The 25,020-nt window shown below is 54.7% G+C and overlaps 2 protein-coding genes across 6 annotated transcripts in view; one reads left to right on the forward strand and one right to left on the reverse strand.

Annotated features, from left to right (window-relative positions):
* Window positions 1-25,020, forward strand: part of Cacna2d4 (calcium voltage-gated channel auxiliary subunit alpha2delta 4) — a 102,303-nt gene that overhangs the window by 58,940 nt on the left and 18,343 nt on the right. For all 3 annotated transcript variants that reach the window (XM_021650565.2, XM_060384030.1, XM_021650566.2), the window contains 2 exons: window positions 1,373-1,500; window positions 5,141-5,221. In XM_021650565.2, the coding sequence (XP_021506240.2) occupies window positions 1,373-1,500; window positions 5,141-5,221 (209 nt within the window). The remainder of the gene's footprint in view (window positions 1-1,372; window positions 1,501-5,140; window positions 5,222-25,020) is intronic.
* On the reverse strand, window positions 7,736-23,387 carry Lrtm2 (leucine rich repeats and transmembrane domains 2). Of its 3 annotated transcripts, none has more exons than XM_021650567.2 (6): window positions 23,249-23,387; window positions 22,823-22,936; window positions 16,621-16,823; window positions 16,062-16,195; window positions 12,880-13,470; window positions 7,736-10,309 (listed from the first exon to the last, which is right to left on the reverse strand). In XM_021650567.2, exons 4-6 carry the CDS (start codon window positions 16,126-16,128, stop codon window positions 9,855-9,857), a joined length of 1,113 nt encoding a protein of 370 aa, XP_021506242.1. In that variant the 5' UTR covers window positions 16,129-16,195; window positions 16,621-16,823; window positions 22,823-22,936; window positions 23,249-23,387; the 3' UTR covers window positions 7,736-9,854. The 3 variants fall into 3 exon arrangements, with proteins under 3 accessions (XP_021506242.1, XP_060240014.1, XP_060240015.1); XM_060384031.1 differs by lacking the exon at window positions 23,249-23,387 and adding an exon at window positions 23,085-23,103; XM_060384032.1 differs by lacking the exon at window positions 23,249-23,387 and having other exon boundaries at window positions 7,736-8,728; window positions 9,835-10,309; window positions 22,823-23,078.

Genomic DNA, 25,020 nt, shown 5'->3' on the forward strand with positions numbered 1-25,020 from the left:
GAGGAGACTACTATCACGGATGGAAGCCGTGACACCCAGCCGTGCTGCTGGGTGTCACAACAGCCCCTGCAGTGATCATTCACACCCCCCAGACCCTACTCTAAGCAACATGCAGACTGTGGGAGAACCCTGCTAGCAAACCCACATACTGCCCAGTCCTCTACCCTGTCCCCAATGGCTGCTGTCTTCTGGATGACTCAGCATGGAAGGTGAGAGCCCAGAAGAGGGCAGGGCAGCACCATTTGCTGTCCTGAAGTTCAGAAGGCTCAGGGAAGCGAAGCCCCAGGCACCTGGAGAATACTCACTCACAGCCCCTCTCACTAAGTCCCAGGGCATTCAGCCACGGGGCTTCCCAGTGCCTCTCTCAGGACTTCAGTGGCGAGTCCGCATATGCTAAGCCAGGTTGGAGGCTTTCTAGGAAAACAAACTTGGTGAGGTTTTCCTCTCCTTCCTTCTTTCCCTCCCTGAACTCCCGGAGGGGGCGGGGGAATGGCACCATCCTAAAAGGGCTTTTGTAAGGATAGGAAGACATGGCAATGTAGACAGGCCTTCCCCAAGGCGATCAAAGACTCTGGGAAGCTGGGATGACAGCTGCGTGAGGGGACACAGGTGCAGGGAGAACTCCCCAGCAATCTGTTTCCAGAGCAGGCGAGCCACTCTCTCAAACGCCAGTCTTCTGCCTGTGAATTTCCCACAGGTGCCATTTCCTTTTGTACCCCACCCAGCTCCGCCCACTCTGGAGTCTGCCTCTGGACCAGCCTCCCTCTGTAGGCTTGGGAGTGTTCAGGGAAAGCAAGCCCATAATTAGCAAGGAAAAGCTCCTCCAAAAGGAGACTAATGTTGCACATCAAAGCCTTTCAAAGTAACCATTTAGGGTGATCCATGCCTCTTCACTACAGTGACAGAACTGACTGTAGGACTTCCTCACTCAGAGCTGCGGGCGAGCCAGACTAAAGAAATTACCTATACAATACATCTGCATATCCACGCTGGGCACCAGCTCCGCCTCTGCTGGCCTCCCCTTCCATCCAATGCTCCAGTGTTTTGCTTCTAGAAAAGGCAGGAACTGCCTGGAGCAATGCCAACTTAGGAGCTGATAATTCTTTTCATTCTTTTTTACCGGGTTGGGAGGGGAGGGGGGCCTGAGACCGGTCTTGCCAGGTAGCCAATGTAAGTGAGAACCGTGGACTTCCTCCCTAGACCTCAGAGTGCTGGGATAACAGTGTGCCTGCTGTGCTGGGCTCAGAGGCTGTTTTCTACCAGCACAGAGGGGAGTCTTGGTTTTGACCCCATCAAGATGATCATGTACGGCACAGGGAAAAGGGATAAACATCTCCCCAGATTTGAGGAGGTCCCATTCCTACTCTTGCAGGAAGTTCCTGACACCCGAAGATGAAGCCAGTATTTTCACCCTGGACAACTTCCCGCTGTGGTATCGGCAGGCTTCTGAGCAGGCCCCAGGCAGCTTTGTCTTCAATCTCTGCTGGGCAGAGGGACCAGGTAACCTACACCTCTGTGCTCTTCCCAGGAGTGGGAAATGGAGGCAGGGTGATATGGAAGAGAGTAAGGCCCCAGGGAGCCTGTGCTCCTCAAGCGGCTGCCTTCCCTCCTGATACTGTAGCTCGGGACATGCCTGGTGTCACACACAGAATGTAGGACTAAGTGTTCTCATCCCCAGCCAGCACTCAAGCTCCAGCATGGAGCAAAAGAAAGAGATCTGACCTGAAGGCCAACCTAGCTGACTCCTGGCCCACATTCCCAACGTGAGATCAGCAGGGCTGATGGACAAGAGGCTTCCGTTTCTAAGAACCTGAGCACTTTAAAGCTCCGTGGCCTCTGGAAGGAAGTCCCAGGCTCCGCCTCAGAGGACTTAACCCTGTGGCTCTTCCAGTCTCTACTCCCCTCAGATTACCCAGCTGGCAGCTCCCTGGGCGTAGGGGAGACAGTCAGGCCCCACCAGCAGACCCCCACAGGCTCAGGCCTCTGGACACGGAGGAGAGGTAGCACCAAGCTGGGGACTCCAACTTCCAGGCCTGGTCACTGTAGAAGATGGCAGGGAAGAACACCAGGACCTTCGCTGAGTGTGAGGAAAATCCAGCTGCTGAGAACCCCTGGGGCCCACTGCTCGGTGCACCCTTAAACTTGTAGTCACCTTTGAGGAACTGGCCCAGAGAGGCTGAGGGGCTTGTCCGGGGCCCACGAGTCTTAAGAAGCAGCAAATATCCACCCAGTTGCCTCAGGGGGACTGAGCTCAAGGTAGAGAGGTTGAAACAGTACCCACTCGTGGATGGGTGAATGAAGTGGGCAGGAGGGCAAGAGGGCCAGGGTAGACGTATCAGAGATGACAGCTCTTTGTGCTGTGTATGTGTGTGTGTGTGAGCTTGAACTGAGGAGGGTGTGCAGGAAATGGTGGCCTGCAGAACACTGTGGCTGTACACACTTGCACACATTGGAACAGACAGACCACATACCGTGGAGGGCTGCTCCGGGGCTGTCAGCTTCAGGAGCCCAGCTTTCTAGGGTTCTTCTTCTAGGCTGAAGAGAATGAGGGGAAAGTCTGCTCTACAACCCCGAAGTTTCCTTACTATCCACTAAGCCTGTCGCTCTAGCCTGTGTCATTCTCTCCACCCACACACCGGTGTCTAATGTGTTTAATAAACACTTCCCTGCTAAAACCCTGCGAGACAGCACTATCTCTCATCTTACGTGGGGAGAATCGAAGGCTCAGAGACTCAAGGCAACCTGCTCAAGCTACACAGCACAGTGGCAGTTTACACGGCAAGCTAGAGCCAGGTCTGCCTCACAAACAAACATCCAGGTCGCTCTGACGCCCTAGATAGAGGGCGGGAGGCAGAGGGAGAAAAGAGGTGTTTTCCTTCCCAGGAACCCCAAGGAGGCTCTCAAGGCCAAGCTGAAGGTCTTCCCAGGTTGCACACCTAAGGCAGGGAGGCAGCTCCTCCCACCACACGCAGGGTTCCCAAAGGAAAGACACCCACGGACTCCATAGATGTTCCCTGGGTGAGACCCTGAGCCCCGCCCAGCCAGGGTGACAGCCTCCCTCCTGCCTGCACTGTCACCAGGACTGCCTGCTGGCTGCTAGGGGAAGCTTTATGTGTCCACGAGGTAGGAGGGCAGGTGGGTGGGGAACTGAGCTGCCAGGAGAAGAGAGGAAGGCTGGCAACCCAAAAGGGGACTGCTGAGGAGGGAGGCAGGAGCTCGCTCCCTTCCTACGCCCTTGCACACTTGCTCAGCCCAAGCACATGCTTAAAGCCACGTGGACACTTCTGGGCCTCGCATCCTCCACCAAGAGATAGAAAATAATTTCATTTCCATGGGGGTGGGGTGCTGAGAAGGCAGAGGCGGGGGGGGGGGAGGCCAGCCTCTGAGCTGGCCTGAGGTCTGGTAGGTTGCTGCCCTTCTTGAGTTGCCCCTGTAGCCAGAGCCTATACCACATGCCGGCACACCTCAGTCCGCCAGCACCAAGGGCCATGTGACTATTGGCACTCATGTTGAAATCAAGGTCCCCAGGGATCAACTGAGTGTTCCCCACAAGCCTGTGCTAATTGGAAGGCAGGCTACAGAGCTCAGGACTCCTGCAAAGGTCCCCACCCTGTGTCTCATAAATGTTTCCAGAAAGAGAATCAGAGATCTGGTCTGTTTCTACTCTGGTTCCTTTGGCTCGGCCGTGGTAAACTTCTGGACTCAAGGACACCTTGTGTGTCACACGCTCCCGGAGTCCCAGTATAGTTACAGTCTCGTGACACGTTGAAGATAACAAGGTATCGAGGGAAACCTTAACAACACAGTCAATATGAAACCGCTTGCTACCTTTACAGAAGACTGCTGCTCAGCAATCTCCATGAGGCTCTGAGAGCTGGTTATCACAGGCAGCCTTCACCACTAGGATGTTTGACAGAATAGAGCAGCTCATGATCCTGGATTATATAATGAAGTCCGGCATATAGACAAGAGGCCTTTGGAAAGTTGGCCCAAGGACATGGATGGACAGAAGTCAGAAGCCACACAGCAGCCTGCTGGAAAGCTGCTCTCATGTAGACCTGAAACCACCCTCTGACCTTGCTCCCAGGACGGGCTGGTCCTTTTAAAAGAAGTGAAAGGCAACCCAGGTCTCCAGCAGCCAGACAGAAAGTTCTAGAATGGCAGCATCGAAACGGGGAATCATGGTGGTGAGTTGGGCACCACCAACTAGGCTCCATGAAACCTCACAGATGTGTCAGACACCATCCACCGCATCTGGCTCCTGAGCGGGACCGTCACGGTCACTCTCTGCAACTCATAAAGGCAAAGCAGGGTCACCCAGCACCCAGGCCTGCGATGCCTACAGCCTGCCCCTCAATGTAAGGTGCATTTATTGTCAGCTTGACAGCATAGAGTCACCTGGCAAGAGGGCAGGGAACACCAACTCACACACAGCCTTGCTCAGATCGGCCTGCGGCACAATCTTGTTAACGGTAGGAGGGCCTGGACTACTGTGGGCAGTGCCATCCCTGGGCAGGTGGTCCTGAGGTGTGCAGGAAAGCAGGCTGAGCGTGAGCCAAAGAATGATCTAGAGAGCAAGCCAGTAGCCAGCATGACTCCGTCATTTCCGTTTCCCTGACCTCCCTCAGAGATGGACTATGACCTGGAAGTATAAGACAAAATAAACCCTTTCCTCTTGCTTTCGGTTTTGGCTTTTATCACAGCAACAGAAAAGCAAACCAGGTCACAGCCCCTGCTGGGTAAGACACACGTGGGAGGACAGGCCGTGGCAGGGTCCTGTGGCAGCCCCAAGGATGAGCTGAGCAAGAGCAACAGGCAGACGGGGTTGGCTGCCTGGAGGTGGAGCAGAGTCGCCGTGTCAGTGTGACGCTAGTCTCACTTGGCTTAGGCTGGCAGAGGCTTGAGTTTGATCTGGCACTCTAGGCTCAGATTTGTTCAGATGTGGGGACAGCGAGGGACCTTCAGGTGGTGGATATCAACAACCCGTGAGGGCAGGACCCTTCCTCCCCACCTCACCTATTCTAGGGACAGCTTATCCTGGCATTTCTATTCACCTCATGTTCCAAGAAAGAAACAGGCTCACCCCTCCCCAGCTCCTACCTGCAGGCACTGAGAGTGACGATAATTCTCCTTTTCCCAGACAGCCCAGGCAAGCCAGTGGCAGTAAGGGCCAGCACCGCAATAACTGTGACAGTGGACGGGAAGACGGCCATAGCGGCAGGTAAGCGCTACCCTGAACTGCTGTTGTGGGAGCTATAGGGCAATGTCAAGGTGAAGGCTGGCAGAGCAGGGCTGGCTCAGCTAGAGCACCTGTCTAGCTGGCCTGGGGCCATTTCATCCCCAGCACCACGCACACAGGAAGAAAGAATAAGGTGCCTGGATATAGAGACTCTAAATTTTTCCAGGAGAAATGCTGGAGGAAGGAAGGAGATGCTTATGTCATTTTGTTTATAAAATGAAAAAAAAAAGATTCATGGGATAAAATGAAACCCAAAGAGGTTAGGAGACCTGTTCAAGGTCACACAGGGCAGCGACAATCTAGACCTCCGTCCTCTCCCTGGGACACTGAGCTCTAGACCTGACCTCATGATACTGCCCTTTCAACACGGAACTCGGGGTAGCCGGGGGAGGCCATATTACAGACCAAGAAACTGAGACGTGGAGAAGTCACTTGTGCAAAGTCCCACAGCTAGTAACAAAGCTAGAACTACCTCTCTTTGCCACCAGGAGTTACTCCCATGGTGAGTTTGCCTTGGCTTTTAAGAGGAGCGCTCCCAGTGGCCCTCCTAAGCTTGGCCTGACTTTGCAGTTTCTTGGTGGCTAGGACGGTCTGTGGCACCTGTGTCTTGCTGTTTGAGCCTCTACGATCATGCCCTCTGTGCTCCTCAAGAAGGTGTGTAATCCGTTGGTCACTCAACCTGGTGGGGCTGGGGAACTAGGCGCTTTTCTCACACCCCAGATGGGAGCCTGGTGGCAGGCAGGCTTGGCCTGGTCTCTTCCCAAGGCTACAAGCGTCTAGGGGGAAGTACGGGAGGAGCAGGCCTGAGTTTCCTCAAGAAGCATGCACTACGCAGAGTTGGGGTTCCTGTGTATTCCTTTCTAGGCTGAGGTAGGGAAGGCGGCTCAGTGACATGCCCACTCCGGCATCCCTGGCAGTCTGTAAGGTGCTTCCAACGCTGTAGAGGGGACGTATTACATCCCAGCAGCACAATTCTTCCAGAGCCCATGGCATGCTAAGCCCAAGCCAGAAGCAATGCCCGCTTGTCTCCTGTGGCTTAGTCCCAGCAGACCAGCGGTTACCTTGTTCTGCCTGGAGGTGGCCCCTCTACCTTGAAGACCTGAGAAAGGAGAGAAGGGGTGTGAGGCCAGGCCGCTGGCTGTGCTTCCCCACACTCTCCAATTATCTGATATAATTTTTAACTCAGAAGCTGAGTTAGAGCCAGGAGGGGTTGCCATAGAAACCGTGTCCCAGTGCCTCGAGTTGAACTCCTTCAGGCAGTCGCTGCGACGCTCAGGGTGCACGGCTGTGACAGGGAAAGCATGAGGCGCTAGAGACCTGACGCCGCCAGTTCATCCGCATCTCATTCTGTATTCTCCTTTCCCTGGTCCCTGGCACAACCTCCCTGATCCTGGGACCAGCTGGGACCTTCAGCTCAAGGAGGAGTAGGCGGTGTGTCTGCTGTCCCTGGAAGCTGGGGCCTGGGGTTCTCTTCAGAGCAGGCGGCCCTGGTGCACGGTGTCTCAGCTGGGGCTGTGTCGGAGCCCTGTACTGCTCTCTGGAGAGGCTTGAGTCACAGTAGGGGTCTGGAGAGACAGGACTGTTGACCTCTGTGATCTCCTTCTAAGAACTGTGCCTTAGGCTTCGGTAGCAATGTGTGCTGTGCTGTCCTGCTCCTAAAGGGGGCTCCAGGGAGACCAGATTCGGCTATAGAGGAACTAGAAGAGGGTGACCCTGACCACACCTAGGAAGAGAGTCTCTCCATCTGCGTGGCTTTGTATACCCTGGGGGTTCATATCTCCCTCATCCTGCCTTCGTGAGTTGTCATCCCAGGAAAACTCCCAGGGTGAAGGTTCTATGTGAGCCTCTGAAAGCTAAGACTTCAGAACCACTGCGCCAGAGGCCAGTTCTGCCCTGGAGGGGACAGGGCCACAGGGATCCAAGCTTTTCCTCCAGGGCTGGACCAGCAATCCCAGAGGCCATTGCTCTCTTGCTCTTCCTCTCTTCAGTGCTGCATCTCCAGCTTTCTAGTCCCAAATCCTAGTTCCTCGCTGGCTGAAGAGGCACATTCATAAACCTAGTCCTGTCTAGGTTTATGTAGCCAGTCCTGAAAGGCCGACGTGGCAGGCATTGGCTAAGAGAGACTACAGAAAACCCACACAGAGCCCAGGTGAGGTCTAGCTGTGTTTGCTCGCCTCTGCTACACAAGATTCACTCTGCCCTGAGGCTCACATTTGTTACTGCCAGGCGGGAGCACAGATAGGTTTAAAACCCCAGCCCAGCCCTGCCCAGTGTTTGCTACCCCTGTCCTGAGCCAAGTCCTACCCAAGATGCTATTTTCACATCCCTCCCTGCCCTGAGGTCCTGGTCCTGGGCAGGGGGGCCCATCTGTCACATAGAGCTCTCGGCATTAGGATGGCATATCTCCACAAACTGCTTGGCTGCCTGGCACAGCAGGCAGACAGGGCACCCTCCTCCCAATGCCCACATCCCCTCCCACCCAATGAAACAAGGAAATACATAGGAAAATAGTCTTTATTGGTCTTCTGAAACGACAAACCAGAAATATAATTTTGCCTTTAAAAATCTCCTGTCTCAGGCTAAAGATATCACCACTGACAACACCCTCCCTCCCCCAGGCCCTTAGAAAATCCCGGCTCTGGGATTGGCCCACTAGCCAAAAGAGGAAGGAAGACTGTGGCCCGGCCTAGAGGATCCTGGGATCCTGGACTGCTAGCAGCCTGTGCCCTATTTCTCCTAGCCAGAGGACAACCTTGAAGCCTCTCCTGAGACTCCCAGAACATACCCCTACTAGCAGAGTAGGTGACAGAGGAGAAGGAGAAGGGCTACCAGGGGCCCCCGTAGGAGAATCATCAGTGTCTAAGTGCCTGGCTGGCCTGTTTCTGGCTACCACCAAGACCCTGCTTGGGGCAAGAGATCAGCCTGGCATCTCCTGAAGAGGGATACCACTTTCTAAGGAGGGTACAGTTGAGAACAGAGGACAGTGACCCTGAAAATGTGCCCAGCCCAGGGGTAAGAGTCTCCATACCAGTTAGGACTGCAGCACTTTTTTTTTTTTTTTTTTTTTTTTTTTTTTTTTTTTTTTAGCTCAGATAGTCCAGGTGCAAATTGCATGCTCCCAGGAAGCCAGGCAGAGCCGATGAGCCCCTGGGAAAGGAAGCCCGGTCGCTGAGGACTCTGAACAGAATGCAGCCATCCTGTTCCTGTTCCTGCAGTCTGCTGGGGATCTGCTGAAGGCAGCCAGCCTCATTGAGGGCTTACTGCCTGACATCTGCTCTCCTTAAGGTGTGAGCCTTAAGGAGATCTCTGAGCACAGCCGAGACCCAGCCTTGAGGTCACAAACAAAAGATGCAGATGACAGAGGAGACAGGAGAAGCAAAGGAACAGAACTGAGGCTTCGGGCTGCAGGAGTAGAAAACCTGGCGGGGAGGAGGTTCCCAGGCATTTCCAGGGGTCTGCAACTGAGCTCTCAGAAGCCCAGAACCCATCCTGCACGTGCATGTGTGTGCGCGCACACACACACACACACAGAGAGAGAGAGAGAGAGAGAGAGGGAGAGAGAGAGAGAGAGAGAGAGAGCTCTGGTAAACCTGGCAGGAGAGGTGTTAGGGTTGCCGTGGCAACGGGCAATTCCTCTAGCAGCATACTTGGGCCCACTTTAGAGGGTCTCAAAGGATCCCTGTGTTACTGTCCAGGACCCAACCCCTGATAACATGGGAAGACTGTAGTCAGGAAGTAAGAGAGACAGTGGCCTTTGGTCTCAGGGGACAGCTGGCCTCTGCGCCAAGTTCTTATGGCCTCTGTTTCCACCTGACATGTGTGTGTGTGTGTGCGTGTGTGTGGTGTGAGACTTTGATCTGTGCGACTGTGACAGTGATGCCATGTGTGTGACAGAGAATTAGTGTATAGAGTAAGACCCCGTCTCAAAACCCCACACTAGAACAAAAACGTGTAATTACTAAACTCGGAACAATGTAGTCAGAGGGGCCTATAGCAAATAAAGGGACATAATGACATCCACCTAAGGAGGACATTATAGTCACTTTGGTTTTTCTAAGCACTGGACCCCGACCACAGGGAGGGGGCGTTTGCACATTGGCACCAGCCGCTGAGAGCTGGGCAAGCTTCACACTGCAAGGACTTAAGACTATCTTTCTGGCTTTGAAAGGAGTCACAGAAATCTACCTCTGGCTCCCCTGTCCCTCCCTCCCAGGCCCTAATGCAGACTGAAGTAGGAATGAGTGAGAGGTAGGGAGGGTCCCTGGCTGTGCTGGCCCTGGGCAGGAGGGAAGGGCTCAATGCAAAAGGTGTCTCTGGCATAGGCCCTTTCCTCCCTGTGGCCAGAAGCCTACGGGGAGGCCCAGGTGTTCCTTGCAAAGACAGGAAGCCCAGAGGAGGCCTTCCACGGGAATCTTTGGCCCAAGGGAAGCTTCTGAGAAACTTGGAAAGAGACTGGAAGGCTGCTCTACTTGAGGCAGACGAGGACCGGGGAGCTGAGGGGAGGCAGTACCAGTGTCAGGCTGAGACAGGGCCTGTGATGGAGGGAAGGGCAGCCCTTTCGGTAGCGGTCCCATGGAGTCTCCTTGCTGTCCTACCTGGGCCAGACAGACAGCTCTCACGCCACAGAAGAGATCTGCTTCTGATCTTCATGCTCACCCTCGGGGTCCCCCATCAGCGGCTGGCGCTTCTTGAGCTCTCGGTGGTACTTGGCCATGAGGGAGGCATAGATGCAGCCATAAGCAGCAGCCACCACCATCATGATACAGACAATGCCGCACACGACCCCCGCGATGATCACTGTGCCGATGGCTCGCCGAACGCTCACGGGCCGGTACCTCTGCTTCTGAGGGCAGGCAGTGCTGGGCTCAGGCTCAGGCTCGGCCCCAGGCTTGGGTTTAGGAGGCTCCGGGCTGGCCTTGGTGCAGGGCGGGCCTGGAGCATCCAGCCCGGCAGGGTTGTTCTCGTCCTCCAGCTGGGAACAGTAGTTAAACATCTCCATTGGGACCGCACGCATGTCCTTCCCCCTTAGCTCCTTGGGTAGGGTGCAGGCAAGCTGGTCCAGGCGCCCCCCTGCATCCAGCGGGGAAAAAAGAGAGAGAGGCTGAACAAGCATCTAGAACTCAGGTGCCCTCCCCTCCCCCAAGATGTCCAAATGGAAAGATACAGCCTTGCCAGTCACGTAGTCAGTCCCGATTACAGAAGAGTAAGTAGGAGGAGGCAGAGAGTAGCAGCCATGGGCCAAGGGTTGTGATTGATGTATGTCATAGAGGAGGGTCAAAAATGGACATTAGCATCACTTTTATTTCACATATTTCACATCCATCTCATTCAATCCTATCCCTCCAAGGTCACACTGACCTACAGGAGGACAGCAGTCCTAGCTGGGGGCCTGCTCAGGACATGGCTTTGGTAACAGAGAGCCATGTCCCTGCTCAGACTGTCTTCTCTGCCCGCTGATGTCTGTGAAACCTTGCCACTATTTTCAACACACAGTACCTTCGCCCGTGTCCCTTCTCACAAAGAGAATGAACGCCAAAGCCACTGCCTTCGTCCATTCCTCCACACAAGGCCTTGGGTGGCCTGAGGACACCGAGAAGCGGGCATGGTATCTTCCTGGCTTTGTCAGGTGTAATACACAGAGATATCTAGGGAGCAAACCTGAGTGTTTGTCTCTGTTTTTTAAGGAGTGCCAGGTTGGAGACAGGATCTGGGAAGCTGGCTCCTGCCTGCTGTGTTAAGGGCAAGAATGTGCCTTAAGCCAGCACCAATGAGCATGTACCCATGGCCATCCTTGGTTAGAATGGCAGAGAGCTAGGGAGTGGGAAGGGAGTGACCTCCTTTTCCTGGGCTGGAGACCCAAGATTGAATCCTGGCTGTCACTTGAAAATTATTTAACTTATTTAATTATGCCTGAGTCTCAGTATTCTTAACTGCGAAATAAGGATATCTATCTCAATTAGCTGCTTGAGAGACTAAAATAGATAATGTGCACAAAAAAGGTATTTGTAAACTGAAAACTATAGACAACAGCATTAATCATTTCTCCATTTACATAAACAGAATTATCATAGTGACTAACATCTCAAAGTACTTTATAGTTTGGAAAATGTTTTTAATTAATGCATCCAAGTAGCATGAAAATATTGAGTTAGTGGCTGGGTAGGAAATGAGCGAGGTAAGAGTGAGGGAAAACATTGTGTTATTTTCAGAATTTCAGCGCTGATTCGTTAGTTCCACATACACAGGAGCTGCCATGCGCCGGTCACTGGCGGTGTCTTACCATGCACACTTGAGTCTATGAATACCACTCACTAATGAACAATGAGTCAGGGCTCCCCTGAACACTTCCTTTATGCTGGGCACTTTTCAAAATACCTCGTAGGCATTGCCCTATTTCGGTTCTCACAACCGGCTGTTCTCACCTTTACGGATCTACCACAGAGATGTTAATCAGCTCCTCAGGATCACACAGCTAGCAGGTGGTGGGGGCCAAAATTCTAGCAAGATCTGCCACTTTTAAATGCCGTGCTTATTCATTCGCCCTCCCGTCCCACTCCATTTCCTCTCTTCTTATTGATTCACCTATTTGTTTATTTTTAGACAGGGCCTCTTGTAGTCCAGGCTGGCCCTTGAACTCCTGATCCCTGCTTCTACCTCCCAAGTGCTGGGATTGCAGGCATGAACATAGCTAAGCATTCGTTTGATCGATTAATTTGTTCATTGCAGAACTTTATCAGGTTAAAGAAAGGCTGGAGAGATGGCTCAGCAGGCAAGAGCACTTGCCGCTCTTGTAGAAGGCCCTGGTTCAGTTCCCAGCGCCCATATCACCATATCACAACTGCAGGGACATCCTCTCCTAGCTTCCAAGGGCACTGCATGCATTTGGTACACATAGTACGCTTAGGCACACACACATATATGTAAAGTAAGTAAACAAAACTTTTTAAAAGTTGAGGCAGAAGTCAGGGGTATTGCCTCACAGAGTTTAGGTTCAGCCTGGAGCACATAGTGAGTTCCAAGCTCTGACCTAACAATAAAGAGCTGTCAAGATGGCTCCGTGCGTAAAGTCACTTGCTGACAAGCCTGGTGAACTGAGTTAGACCCCTGGAACCTACCTAGTGGAAGGAGAAAAACAACTCCAGAAGCCGTTCTCTGACTTCCACATGTGTTCTGTGGCATGTGTCTCACACACACACACACACACACACACACACACTCACACATACAAGCACGCATGCACGATGTGCAAACAAATAAATAAGTGATTTTTTTTTAAAGGAAAGGGAAGCAAGTAAATCTAAAACCACTCATCTGCTTATTAGGTTTTTCTGTCAGATTTTCTTGGGACTGGAAGCTAGTACCACCCTCAGAGGAAATGGTTGTGCCTGTGGGTTTCAGTTATATTCGCCTTCATGTAAGAGGCAGGTGACCTTATTATTCCCAGGAAGGGCGGTTGTTCCTCTTCCTGTCCTGCCAGTGAAGCCCAGAGGCATACTGGTGGGAATGAGAGCACAGAAAAAAATATCGTGTATCCCTAAGTTCCTGTACGAATCCTAAGAAGGAGAGGCAAAGGGTACCGTATGCTCTTCCCCCTGACCTCACCCCGGCTCCCCTCTTATCTGTGGGGCGGCAGGCCTCACCTCTGTAGGAGAACCACTCCAGCCAGTGTTTGAACTCCCTCAGGTTGCAGTCACACTCCCACGGGTTGTCCCCGACCTGAAGCAGCTGCAGGCTTGCCAGGGGCTCAAACGTCAGCCGGTCCAGGCTCTGTAGACGGTTGGAGCGGAGGGACAAGGACCGCAGGGCCAGGAGCCCGTCAAAAATCCCTTGGGGCAGCTGGGCCAAGCCATTGATAGACAAATCCAGATGGCGCAGCAGAGGGGCGTGCTGGAGCAGGTCCCTGTCCAGGGTCCTGATGCTGTTGTTCCGCAGCTGGAGCTCCGTCAGATTGACCAGGTCCTCGAAAACCGATCGGGGGAGCTGGTCCAGAAAGTTGTTGGACAGGTCCAGCCGCTGCAGGTTGGTCAGGTTGGCGAACGCCCAGCTTGGCAGGGCACTCAGTTTATTGTTGAGGAGCAAAAGGCTTTGGGTGGCAGCGGGCACGTCTGGGGGTACAGTGGTGAGGCCCAGGCCGCTGCAGTCTACCTCCAAGCTTCGGCTGTCACACGTGCAAGAGAAAGGGCAGGCAGGGAGCACCTCCACAGCACACAGGGCGATCCAACAGGTGATCCCTAGGGAGGAGTCAGGGGGAAGGAGTAACAGGCTGGGTCTTTCCTGCCTCGGTTTCCCCCTTCCCGGCTCATGCCTTCTTGGCCTTCGGCACAAGCTAAGATCAACTCATAGGTATTTACTGACCACACAGGAAGGTGCTCGGTAGTCTGAAACATCCATGTTAAAGGACATCCCCCTGTGACCCAAAAGTTACTTTTGTCAGTGGAGCGGCCTAGAGGATGAGCCATGCTGGTCCTCAGTCCCTGCTCAGAGCCTCCAATGACAGGTGTCTCAGAACTTAGACGCCACAGTCCTCCAAATGTTTATAAAATGTAATATTTTCTAATACCGGGGAAACTTTCCAAAGACAGTGGCCATAGGCTGGGTCCTTCCCATGGAAACCTCATCTGCACCCAAAGCCACATCACACTGGGATGTTCTTTGTATATGAAAGGAGAGTCCAGAGTGTCCCCTACAGCATATGAAATTCTGTCCTGTTTACCAGATCCCCGTATCTAAGGTGGGACCCAGGCCTAGCTGGGACCCACATCAGAGCACTGTGATGATGGCAGGGTAAACCCCACAGCTGCCTCCAACACTGTCCAGTCTGGTTCCGTTGGTACCTGGCCTCTGAAACTGCCAGGCCCATCCCGTACTTCTAACCTTAGGGTGCAAGGTAGCATTTCTGGGTGGATCCAGTAACAGGGTTCTTACCCTGTCCTGTTTTTGCACAAGACCCTTCTGAGTGGGGGACAGCCTGGGGACAGCCTGGGGAACTGAGGCCCAGAAAGCAACCCTTTCTGAGGGTGGCCCTGGAGTCAGCCCCGCCCACCTCCCTGGGAAGGTAAGCTCACACAGTTCTGTTTCCATCCCATCAACCCCGGAGTCCTGAGGAAAGCCTCCGGATGGAGGACGGATGAGGTTCAAAGGCAGCCGCAGCCCAGCTGGCCCTACTTGGATGGCCAGCAGCCAACCCAGCCAGGACACATCGCTGAGACAGTCTCCAGCCTGTCTGGTGGCTGTCTGGTCATCTAAAGCCCCAGAGAGCAGAGCGTGAGGGGACAAGATGACACCCTCCCTGCCCTTCCTCGAGGGATTAATGACAGTGAAGGACACGCTAGGAGGCTGACACCTGAGCTACTTCACTCTTGGTGGGAAATGAGCACAGCTTGGCTAAGCAGTCACCTGGAGACCTCTCCCATGCTACCCGAGGCCACCTGAAATGACCTCCCGCCCCTCTGAGCCCATCTACAGGGTCAGCCTGCCCTATATCCCTCACACACCCACACACACCCATACATACACACACTGGAACACACACACACATGCACACACACACACACACACACACACACACACCATCGAAAGGCAACACTCTTGATGTTTTACTTTCAAGGAGAAGCCAAGCGTAGTTCATACAACTGTACTCAGCACTTAGGAGGCTGAGGCAGGGGCTCACACGTTTGAGACTAACCTGGGCTACGTAAATCTAAGGAAAAGGAGAGGAAGAATGGAGGGGGCGTGGAAGGAGGAAGAGAAAGAGAGGAAAGGAGATGGAAGGGAAGAGGAGAGAAGGTGAGGAGAAGAGAGAAGGGGAGTTGAGGGGAGAAAGAGGAAAAGATAGGAGAGGGGCGGGGAAAGGAGGGGAAGGGAGGAGAGGAGAGGAGCCCTTGAAAAGGACAATCAGCCAAGAGCCACACTCCACACTCCCCCTGGGGAATAAACTGGCCTCTGGCTAGGGGGAAAACAGCTCCCCTCCAGCCCTACCCACCAAATTCAGGGTTGCAGTGAAGCTCTAGTGACAAGAAAACATAATCCTGAACCGAGAGGTGTCAGCGTGATCCTAGGATGAAAGGGATCTGAGCCCGTCCGATCAGCCATTCACCTGGTGAATAATTCAAGCCGCTCCCTGCTAGGGCAACTGGACAAAGGCCAGGGGAGGTCAGGCAAAGCATGGTCCCTTTGGGCCATTACTCACTTCTTACTGAATAGCCCATGGGCAAACCAACCGTGGCTGACTTTATCCCTTTGAAGAGAATTCCCACTGACAAGGCTGCTTTCACTAGCATGTTACCTTAGTGTGCTGTGGGGAGAGGGGGATGAACCCAGTCGAGGTTTATCATTTATTCCACTGCTGCACCCCAAGAGCTCACTAGTACCCCTACAGGGCTAGGAAGACTGCGGCATACAGATCCTGCCGGACCTCTGGGTTCCTCCAGCAGACAGGAGGACTGAGGCCAAGTGGGATGGCAGCTTCCCTTCTAGCTGAGGCTGGCTGGGACTGCAACCCTCATAGGACTGATTTCTGTCCCATTCAGCACGTGCCGCACACTGCAGATCCCAGGTAAAAGCGCCGAAGCCGGCAGACTCTCCGACAGAACTCTCGGCTTGTAACTGCCGGGGAATGAGAAGCATGGGGCAGAACTAGCTGCCCAGCTTCATTCTCCCATTCTTCCAGCCTCAGAAAGCCACCTTGCATGGTCTGCCCTTACTTGGCAAGGCCCTGAGTCTGGCCTCCAATGCAAAGTCCTGAGGATCCAGGGAGGTCAGACAGCAAGCTGTCATCCTGCCGGATACACACACCCTGCCCCCTCACCAGGCCCATACTCACAGGAGACCTGCTTCCACTGCAGGGCAAGCTTGCTCCTCTGCTCTGAGCCACTGCCTGGTGCCAGCATGGTGAAAGCCACACGCTCTGCAGCTCCGGAGAGAGAGAGCCCCTCAGCATGCGCCGGCTTGTCAGTCCTGAGAGAGAGAGAGAGGGAGAGGGAGGGAGATGGGTGGAGCAAGACATTTGGAGCCCCGGTCCAGCCCAGGGGTTAGGGACAAGGCCCAGGTGTCTCTTTACACTCTTCCTCCCCTCTCCTGTTGCTCTCATTATGATGTTCAGCAGGGAGAGGGCCAAGAGGATCAGCAAGATCCTCTTGGGGTGTGGGCTGGAACTGCCATCTAACCCCAGCTCAGCCCCCTCTCCACCCCCTGTCCTTCCCTCACTCCCCTGAGGCCTCTCTGCACTCTGGTGGGCTTTGAAGATGATTTCATGGCACCGTCACTTCCTCCACCCAGCCACTGTATCACAGGTGGGAAAATCAAGGTCGGTCTCTCCCAAGCAAAGAGTGAGGTCCCCAACTCCCACTTGTGCCAGCCCTGTGTCCCCATCCCCAGCTTACCATAGCTGTGGGGAGGCAGAGGCCAGGCCCTTCCCTTCGTCGTGCCTGCTGACAGGTTAGGGTATGAGTCGCTGCACACACCCCTGCTTTTGACCCCACTGTCACCTTGAGGTGATTCACAATGCTTGGTCTCCTGCCAGCCAGCCGGTCTACAACTACTGCAGTTCGGGGGTTCCTGTGCTTCAGCTGCTGGCCCAGCAGACCTAGAAGAGAGGGTGAAACAGGGCTAGCAGTAGGCTAAACATAGGCACCAGGTCACTCTTCTGGAGGACGAGTGGGCTGCTTGCCCTTTCTAGGCCCTGCCACAATCCATGCCTCCTAAAGGGGCCCCAGACTTCCCCAGTGGTCTGCTAGATGTGATTAGGAGCTACTGGATAGAAAGCCAGAGCCTGCATCCTGACAGCTCCATCCGAGGGGAAGCGAACACTACTGCAAGACCCCCCAGGATGGGGTCAGATAGGGGAGGCTGTGTTATTCCCCGGCTGCTCTTTGTCTGGGACCACTCTTCCCAGGATAGCTGCAAGGTTAGCCTTCCTTGGCTGCCGAGTTCACGGCCCCTGTATAGCTTCAGTTGCACCCCTCGGAGTTCTCTTTAGTCCTAGAGCTCCCTGCCAGGGGCAGAGCAGAGATGACGCTGAGGAGGTGAGTGGGGCTGCCAGATTCTTGGACATTCGGTCTAGAAGCCCGAGCAGCCTGGTCCAGGTTTCCCTCAGGTGTTTGGGGAATGATCGCATTGCCTTCTCCCCACCCTAACCCCATCCAGTTGCTGTTTTGTTTGTTGGTTGAACCAAAAGCTGGATGGGAACTTGTGATGTAGATGAGGCTGGCCTCAAATGCACAGAGATCCACCTGCCTGTGCCTCCCAAGTGCCAGGATTAAAGGTGTGCACCGCCATGCCTAGCCCCATTTTCTATTCTCTACCTCCACTCGGGGCCACCCTAGTGATCTTCAGGAAGCTACCAAGGTGGCCTGAGCAGCTTTGCAACCCTCAGATACTCTGCTCTGCTCCGGGCAAGGGAGGCTCAGGAAGCAGGGCTCACCTCCCCACTTCCCAATTAGGAGGCAAGCGCTCATAAAGGGCCCAGTGGAGGTTGCACTCAGTAACTGAGCAGGGCTATAAGTCAGCACAGCTGTAGGCTAAGGCTGTGCGAGGGCCCCAGCTCTCAGTGGTTACAGTGGCCTCAGTTCTCCTGCTACTCTCCCGGCTCAGGTTCACAGGCGAAGAATCCCCGAGTTCAAACCCATCCTGTCCCCTATCCCTTTCCAACACACTGCTTAAACTCTGCCCCCACCCCCACCCCGCTTTCCAACCCTAAAAGTGATAATTAGATGCCCAGTGGGTGGAAACAGAGTTGCACATGTGAGGCACTCATCACATAAGGAATATTAGGCAAGGTCTCCCACCTGGCCCTGAGCCTGTGATGAGCTTCTTCATCATCAAGAGAGGCCAGTCTCACACGTGCCTGAGCCTGCTGCAGGCTGTGGCTGGTCACATCCCATGTCACGCTCACCATATTCTTCTTCGACAGATGTCTGCCCCTCGTGTGCAATGCCCAAGCAGACCTGCCACCTCAGTCTCCCTCTCATCAGGCCCCCCCAACCCGTTACGTCTAAAACGTCAGTCATACCACAGGTCACCCGTTAAAGAGCCAGCAGGTTACAGCCACCCAAAGGTCACAGATATGATAGCCAGCTTGCCAAGGTTACGTGGTAACCTTCCGGGTCACAGGCTTCTGAGTCAGGCTGCTTCCCCACTTCCTGATGGCTGTCAGCCTGCAGGGGACCCTAGTGGAGAAGCGTGTGTGTGTGTGTGTGCACAGAGCTCTCAGACACAACCTTAAAGCACCATATGCTGCCGACTGAAGTGAACCCGTACAGAGAGGACGTTCAACTAAGCTTAGCACAACACATGCACACATGCACATACACACACACACACCCCCGTGCAGCCAGGCATGTGCTGGGATACATAGGCACACGCACACACACACCCACGCCATACACATGCCTCACTGGCAGCACCCCAGCCTTTCTTAGATGCTGTCACTCAGGCAGCAGAGGGATGCCTCACGGTTCCAGCATGCCCCCAGCAGGGAGGCACAGGGGCACTTCCAGCCTGGAAGGAAGATCCGACTGAGAACCCCACGAGGCAGCCTCAAAGCCAGGCCAGTTCTCTTCCTCAGGCCCAGGCCAGCCTCTGCTCCCATGTCTGTGCCCTCCCACAGGAGGGGTAGGCTGTTGGAGAAGCCTCATTCAGGTTGCCCTCCACCTGAGATTCCAAAAAGGCTCTTTCACCCACTTTGCTCACTCAGTGCCTGTGACGCCCAGGGGCCACGAGCAAACAGTGCAGACTGGGGTGTTGTCTGCTGAGGTGGCAGAAAGGACTCCGGTGATGGGGTCCTCTAGAGAAGAGAGGCCAAGGGGTCTAGGAGAAGATACCCCCAGCTCTTTCTAGGTAGCTGACCTGCCTCCTCTGATGGATGTCAGTGCCTTCCTGCTCCTCGGGGGGGGGGGGGGGCCTGTGGGGGAGGGGCACTTTCTGGCCTCTCCAGCCTCGGGTCTGCTCACTCACCTCCCAGCAAAAGACCCTTCTGCCCCTGAATCAGCAAGGATTCCTCGGGAAAGGGGTGACCTACATTAGCAAGCAGAGGACAGCTGCTGCAGCAGGCACTGGCCAACTGCTGGAATAAATTAACACTCTGTGGGAGTGGGAGACAGGGTAGAGGTGGAGGTCCTTCCGGGAGGAAACTGTGTCCTTGCCGCACCCTCACCCCATCCCGTCTTACAGCTCATGAGCACTGGGTTCAAGACCTGCTCCAAAAACTAACCTGTGTTATGTCCTAGACCCAGACCCAGCAGGGTCCCTGGACTCCTTCGGGCTCCAGGTTAGAGAATGGGGCTGATAAGCTAGGAATGGCCAACCTTGGACTCTCCCAAACCAGAGACATGTGGTTTTGAGTCTGATGGACCAGTAAGATCAGCTAGCCTGGGACCTTTCAGAAATGCTGACTCTCAGGTCCCACCCCGGACTAGCTGAGGGAGAACCTGCCACGTAGCAAGGTCCTAGGCAACTTTCGGACATATTCAAGACTGAGCTATAATGCCAGCACTCTCGGCCACCAAACAGCTACCCAGGAGGCCATGTGGGTCCAGCTCTAGGCCAGGCAACCGGTGACAGCATGGGTTGTATACGCTGAGCTGGGAGGAGCTGGGACAGAAAATGGCAGCTATGAAGGAAAAATTAATTGGCTTACCCAGAAATCTTAGCTAACCTTGCCTGAGGCAGGGCAAGACAAGGGCACCAACCTGAGGGCCTCCTACAAGCCTTTACACAGGGAGACGTTAACGGCCACCGTCAAAGGGCTACAGTGTCATGTCCTCGACAGTTATACAGTTCAGTAAGGCGAGTTACTATCCACATCCTAAGGAGACTGAGGCACAGGAAAGCTTAGACAAATGGAACAATATATATTGGACCTGTTTCCTGGCCACAAAGCTGCCCCATTCCTCAGGTAAAGGCTGAGTCCGAAACAGGGACATACAGCCCTCATTCATATAGAATTTTACAGTTTATAAGGCATGTCCTCATCGCAGTCTGAGCAAACAGCCATTCCTATCTCAGTCTTATCTCCTTCTGGGTTGAAAGAAACCCAGAAGACTCCTCCCGGCAGGAAGCTGGGGGCTGTGGTAGGGCAGTTGGGGAGTGGAGGGTTGGAGCAGCCAGCAAGTGAGACAGTAGCAGGGTGCAGCCAGGGGCTTCATGTGTTCTTGCTAGCCAATGGCTGCTGTCCCCACTAGAAGTGGGGCATGGGAGCGGTTCCCCCTGGAACTCCGGCTGCCCCCTCCTCCAGCTTGGAGCAGCCAGCCAGGCTTGTTCTGCAGAGCATCAAGGCTAGGATGACAGAGTGCACCTGTCCTCCAATTTCTCCCACAGATGTAGGCCTACTCTCTCCACGATGTGGACACACACACAGACACACACACAAAACCACCTCACCCCAGGCCTGGGAGCTACAGGATATTCCTCTAAGCTCCTTCTCAGTTTCCCTCAAGTGAAGTGTTTACAACATGCAGCCAGTGAGTGCCCTCAGCCTCCTGACTCCTGGACCCATTGCTGTACATAAATATCCTCCCAGGTCTCTCTCCTGGGTCAAGGCTTCTGCACGCGCGCGCACGCACGCACGCACGCACGCACGCACACACACACACACACACACACATGACTCTATACACCTATGGAGGGAAAGCAGAGAGGGCATGCCTGGTCTACTCTGCCTGCTTAGTTTTTCAGGGAGGCTCAAGGCTAGCGAGTGGCCTACAGGTCGTTCTGTCCCATCTCAGAGGACTTCCAGGGAGTCTGGACATCTGGTCTGAGCAGCCGAAATTCCTTGCAGCCCAGAACACAGGAAACGGAACTGTCTCCTGGGCTGCTGTCACCTGTCTGGGCACGAGGCCCTTGTAGAAAATACCTCCACATCTGCCCCGTGTCAGTCACTCCTGAGCATGCACTGCCCAGTGAGGCAGTTTCTAAACCCCTTCTGTTCAGAACAGCCACACACCCTCTGAGTGCTCTCAGTATGACGTCCTCACTTCCAGCTTCTTGGACCACATCTCCCCTCGTCAAACCCTCCCTGTCTCTGACAGAAGCCCTAGAAGGCAGAACAGGAAGCCCAACACACACCAGGGTCGTTCTGTGAAGCCAGAGGGTCAGTTGAGGACCCGGGAGGCTCCCACCGTTCAACCGATTCCCTAGGCAGGAGCCTAGAAAGATCACCCAGCCTCATCCTGGCTCCCCCTTCTTTTCAGCCTTACACGCATGTACACCCATCCCAGCTCCCTCCTTTGCCACCCACCTGACTAAAGCAAAGCCCTGGCTCTGGGTCTGGGCACCTGGAAAATGAGAACAGGGTAAGCTTGTCCTAAGCACAGACACAGCCTCTAGCCAGACCTCAAAGAGCACAGCTAGGGGGCTTAAGGAGGCCGCCTCTTTGCCTGCCCTGCTCGGTTTTCCCCGGCTCCCTCTTCTGGCAGAGCCAGGGCCCTCCTGCGGTGGGAAGGTGGGGGTGGGAGCGCTGGGCTCTTCTTGGCAGCTTGGAAACTGATGTTGGATTTCCCTACCAGCTGGACTTCCCCCGCCCAGTGCCACATGCTGGCTCCTTCCCCTCCCCCCACCTGCTGTAGTTATCTAAGCTGTGTCAATCTAAGCCTGTCAATCTGAGTCACACGAGGCAATGCCCAACAAACCCTGGCAGCCTGGTGCCAACATCCCCACCACCACCCTGGAACGCAGACAGCTGGGGGTGGGAGGCAGAGCAACCAATCAGAGCCCAGCCCCAGACCTGCCGGCCATACAGGAATTTGAACTGCAGATTCCTGGGCAGAATCCAGCGTTATGAAATGGGCCTGGGGCTCCCGAAAAACCCAATGTCCTGCTTCGAGTCAGGCATCCGTGCCCACGGGAGCCAGGCAAGCCAGGTGAATGTCACCTGGCTGTCCACTGCCCCCTACACTGAATGTCCAGTGCTCCTGAGGCATCTGGCCACCTGCTGCAAAGGCCATTATGCAGAGGCAGGCCACCTAAGCATCTCAGGTTCCTGGCTTGCCTGGCCATCCGGTGTGCTCAAACCAAGGCCTGGGTTTGGAAGGGAGAACCACCAGACACCCCTTCTTCACTCCCAGCCACACCCCCACCAGGGAGTAGACTGCAAAGACAATTCCAACTAAAAAGGGCTCCTTTGCACCCTTGTCCAAGGACAGCTACCTGAAGGCCAGTCACTGTTATAAAGGTCCAGCCCTCGCCTTCCTCCGGGGGTCCTCTACTCTCCACCCCGACTACAAGCCTCTCTGAATGCCAGCCTGTCTCCAGCACCCAAGCTGTCTCCCCCTTCCCTGGCTGCTGCTCCTCCTGCTGCAGGGACATTTCTATGCTACCCGGGGCCATCATGTGGCACCAGCACTGTTCTCCTCCCTGTCCCCTCCTCCCAGCTATGTCCCCAGCTGAGGGGTCAGAGTTCCTGGTGCTCTGTACCTTTGGATTGCCTAGGTGCCTGGTCCTAAGTGGTTCCCCCACCCCACTACAGCAACAGCCCTAGGAAGAAAGCTCTGCTAATCGTTCAGGGCCAGGTGGTCGCTCTTTCCCATACCCAAGCCACCCTCCTTTGGGACCAACCCCATCCTCTCACAGAAGCCGCTCACAACTCACCTTTTTTTGCACTGGGACCTGATGCTCAGACCCTGTAGCTGGACATGGGTAGCTTGGCAGGCAGAACGCGGGGATATCGGATCTAGTTCCGGGCACTGGGAGCCTGGGCAGCGCCTGTGAAGGAGGCGGAACCCGCAGGCTGAGCTGCCGCTGCCGCGGAGGGGGCTGCGGGGTCAGCCGCAAACTGAAGCGAAAGAGGGAGGGCGGGAGGAAGACAACCCGAAGACGGGGAGAGGCAAAGGGAGCGAGCGCGCGTGCTCACCAGCGAGCGAGCGAGCAAGCGAGCGGAGGGAGGAGAGCGCGCAGCGCCGCGGCGGAGGGACAGCTGGGGCGCGCGCACCGGCCTCTGAGGCTCTGTGGCAGCAGGAGCCTCAGATGAATGAATCAACACTGCCCCAGACCAGAGATAACCGCGCCTCTTCTCACCTTCCGGCGCTCCCTCAAGCCTCCACCTCTGTATGTCCGTTCAGAAGGCAGGGCCTTCCAAGAGGTACAGGACCCCCAGACCACAGCTCCCCGGACTGACTCAGATCTCAGACCTGCTCGATCGCTGGGTCTGTCAACCTGTTTCAGAGCTCAGCTGTGAGAAGGGAAAGCCGGCTCCTTAAAGGCTGAGTTCTCCTGCGAGAGGAGCGCTGATGGTCCTCGGAGATGCCAGGGCAACAGAGCGCCCTTTAGACAGGGGGCCGAGTCTCTAGATGTGACCACCCTTGGCCAGGACAATTTGGGAGAGTGGAGTGTCAGGCAGGCAGCTGTCACCTGGAGGACCAGGTGTCCAACAAGTACAGAGACCAGGTGCCTCCATGCCCACAGGGAACCCCGAAGGAGCCACAGCTTCTTGCTGATCTAAAGGGATGGGTCAGACCCGTGAAGGGAAAAGCTGCATCCAAGCATGCAAAGGCCTGTCTCCGAATTAAGACAAAGCAAGCCTAAGGAATTGACGTTTATGAGATGGACAGTGTTCCATCTGAGGCTAAACTGAGCCAGAGGCTCAGCCTGGAGAGAGACGGCCTTGACATCCTGCCTGTCCAGCGAACAGTCTAGCTTGTAGGCAACCCAGCAGGAGTGTGTGTCCCAGTGTCCTTCCTCTGTGTTACATTAGGGCTGGGGCCAAGGGCTGAGGGGTCCTTGATTCGGGACTGCTATCCAACAGTGCTAAGAGAGAGTCCCCGTCTACTGTGAAGTCCCTTGTGCCTGCCCTACCAACAAGGCAACCTGCCACTCCCACCTCCTGTCAGGAGCCTGGTGATCTCTGCCCACAGCCATCTATCCCGGCCTTAAAATCTCAGCTCCAGGCTGGAGGTCATTCCGCTTGGAGGTGACGGCCCTTGCCATCAAGCCTCATGGCCTGAGGTCAAACCCCAGAACCCACGTGGTAGAAGATAACAGACTCCCGAAGGTTATCCTTGGGATGCACATGTACACACACACAAATAAATAAAATTAACACCAACATCCCCTCTGCAGGGACCTTTTCTTTGGCTACTTTATGGTTCTGATCACAGAGACATCTGGGTGGCTGCTTTTTGTCACGTACTGTTTGCTGTTTGGGAATAACTCACCTTGCCCTCTCCCTACCCCACCCCAGCTCTAGGCCCTCCTGTTGGTTAAGTCTACACCTTTGCCTCTCAAGCAGTTCTAAGTTTAGTGGCTGGTAACCCCCAGCCTTGCTAAGTTCTTGCCTTATAGAACAAGCAGCTGGGTTGCCTCCAGCCCTGGAATCCTGTGAAGCTGGTTCTTACTTAGTACCTGCCAGGGCCACAGCTAACAGCTGCAGAAGTCAAGCAAGGCACCCTCCCACACAGTCTCTTTCCGCTAGTCACAAGGCCAAGGCCAAGAAGGATCAACACAGGTGCAGGAGCCAGCAGGGAGAAAGGGAGAAGTTGGTGCTCCAGAGGGAGAGAAGAGAGAGAGAGAGAGAGAGAGAGGGAACTTGGTTTTGCCATTCCTGATGATAAAGCAACACCATAGAGCGAGGATGCTACATCCCATGGAGGCTCCAGCTGCCTGTGGTCTTGCTGAGGCGTTCTCTGAGGCCATGAGCCCGGCTGAGAGGATATTAAAGAACTGGGGTCTTAGAGGAAGACACAAGGTCCTCGTGGAGGGACAGCAGGGTGGGAAAGAAGGAGACAGCCTGGGGCAGGAAGGACAGAGGAAGGACCCAGGTGAGCTATGGCAGGTGGAAAGATATCTGAGAT

This window comes from Meriones unguiculatus, chromosome 5, assembly GCF_030254825.1.
Source record: "Meriones unguiculatus strain TT.TT164.6M chromosome 5, Bangor_MerUng_6.1, whole genome shotgun sequence".
In the NCBI taxonomy this organism is placed as follows: Eukaryota; Metazoa; Chordata; class Mammalia; order Rodentia; family Muridae; genus Meriones; species Meriones unguiculatus.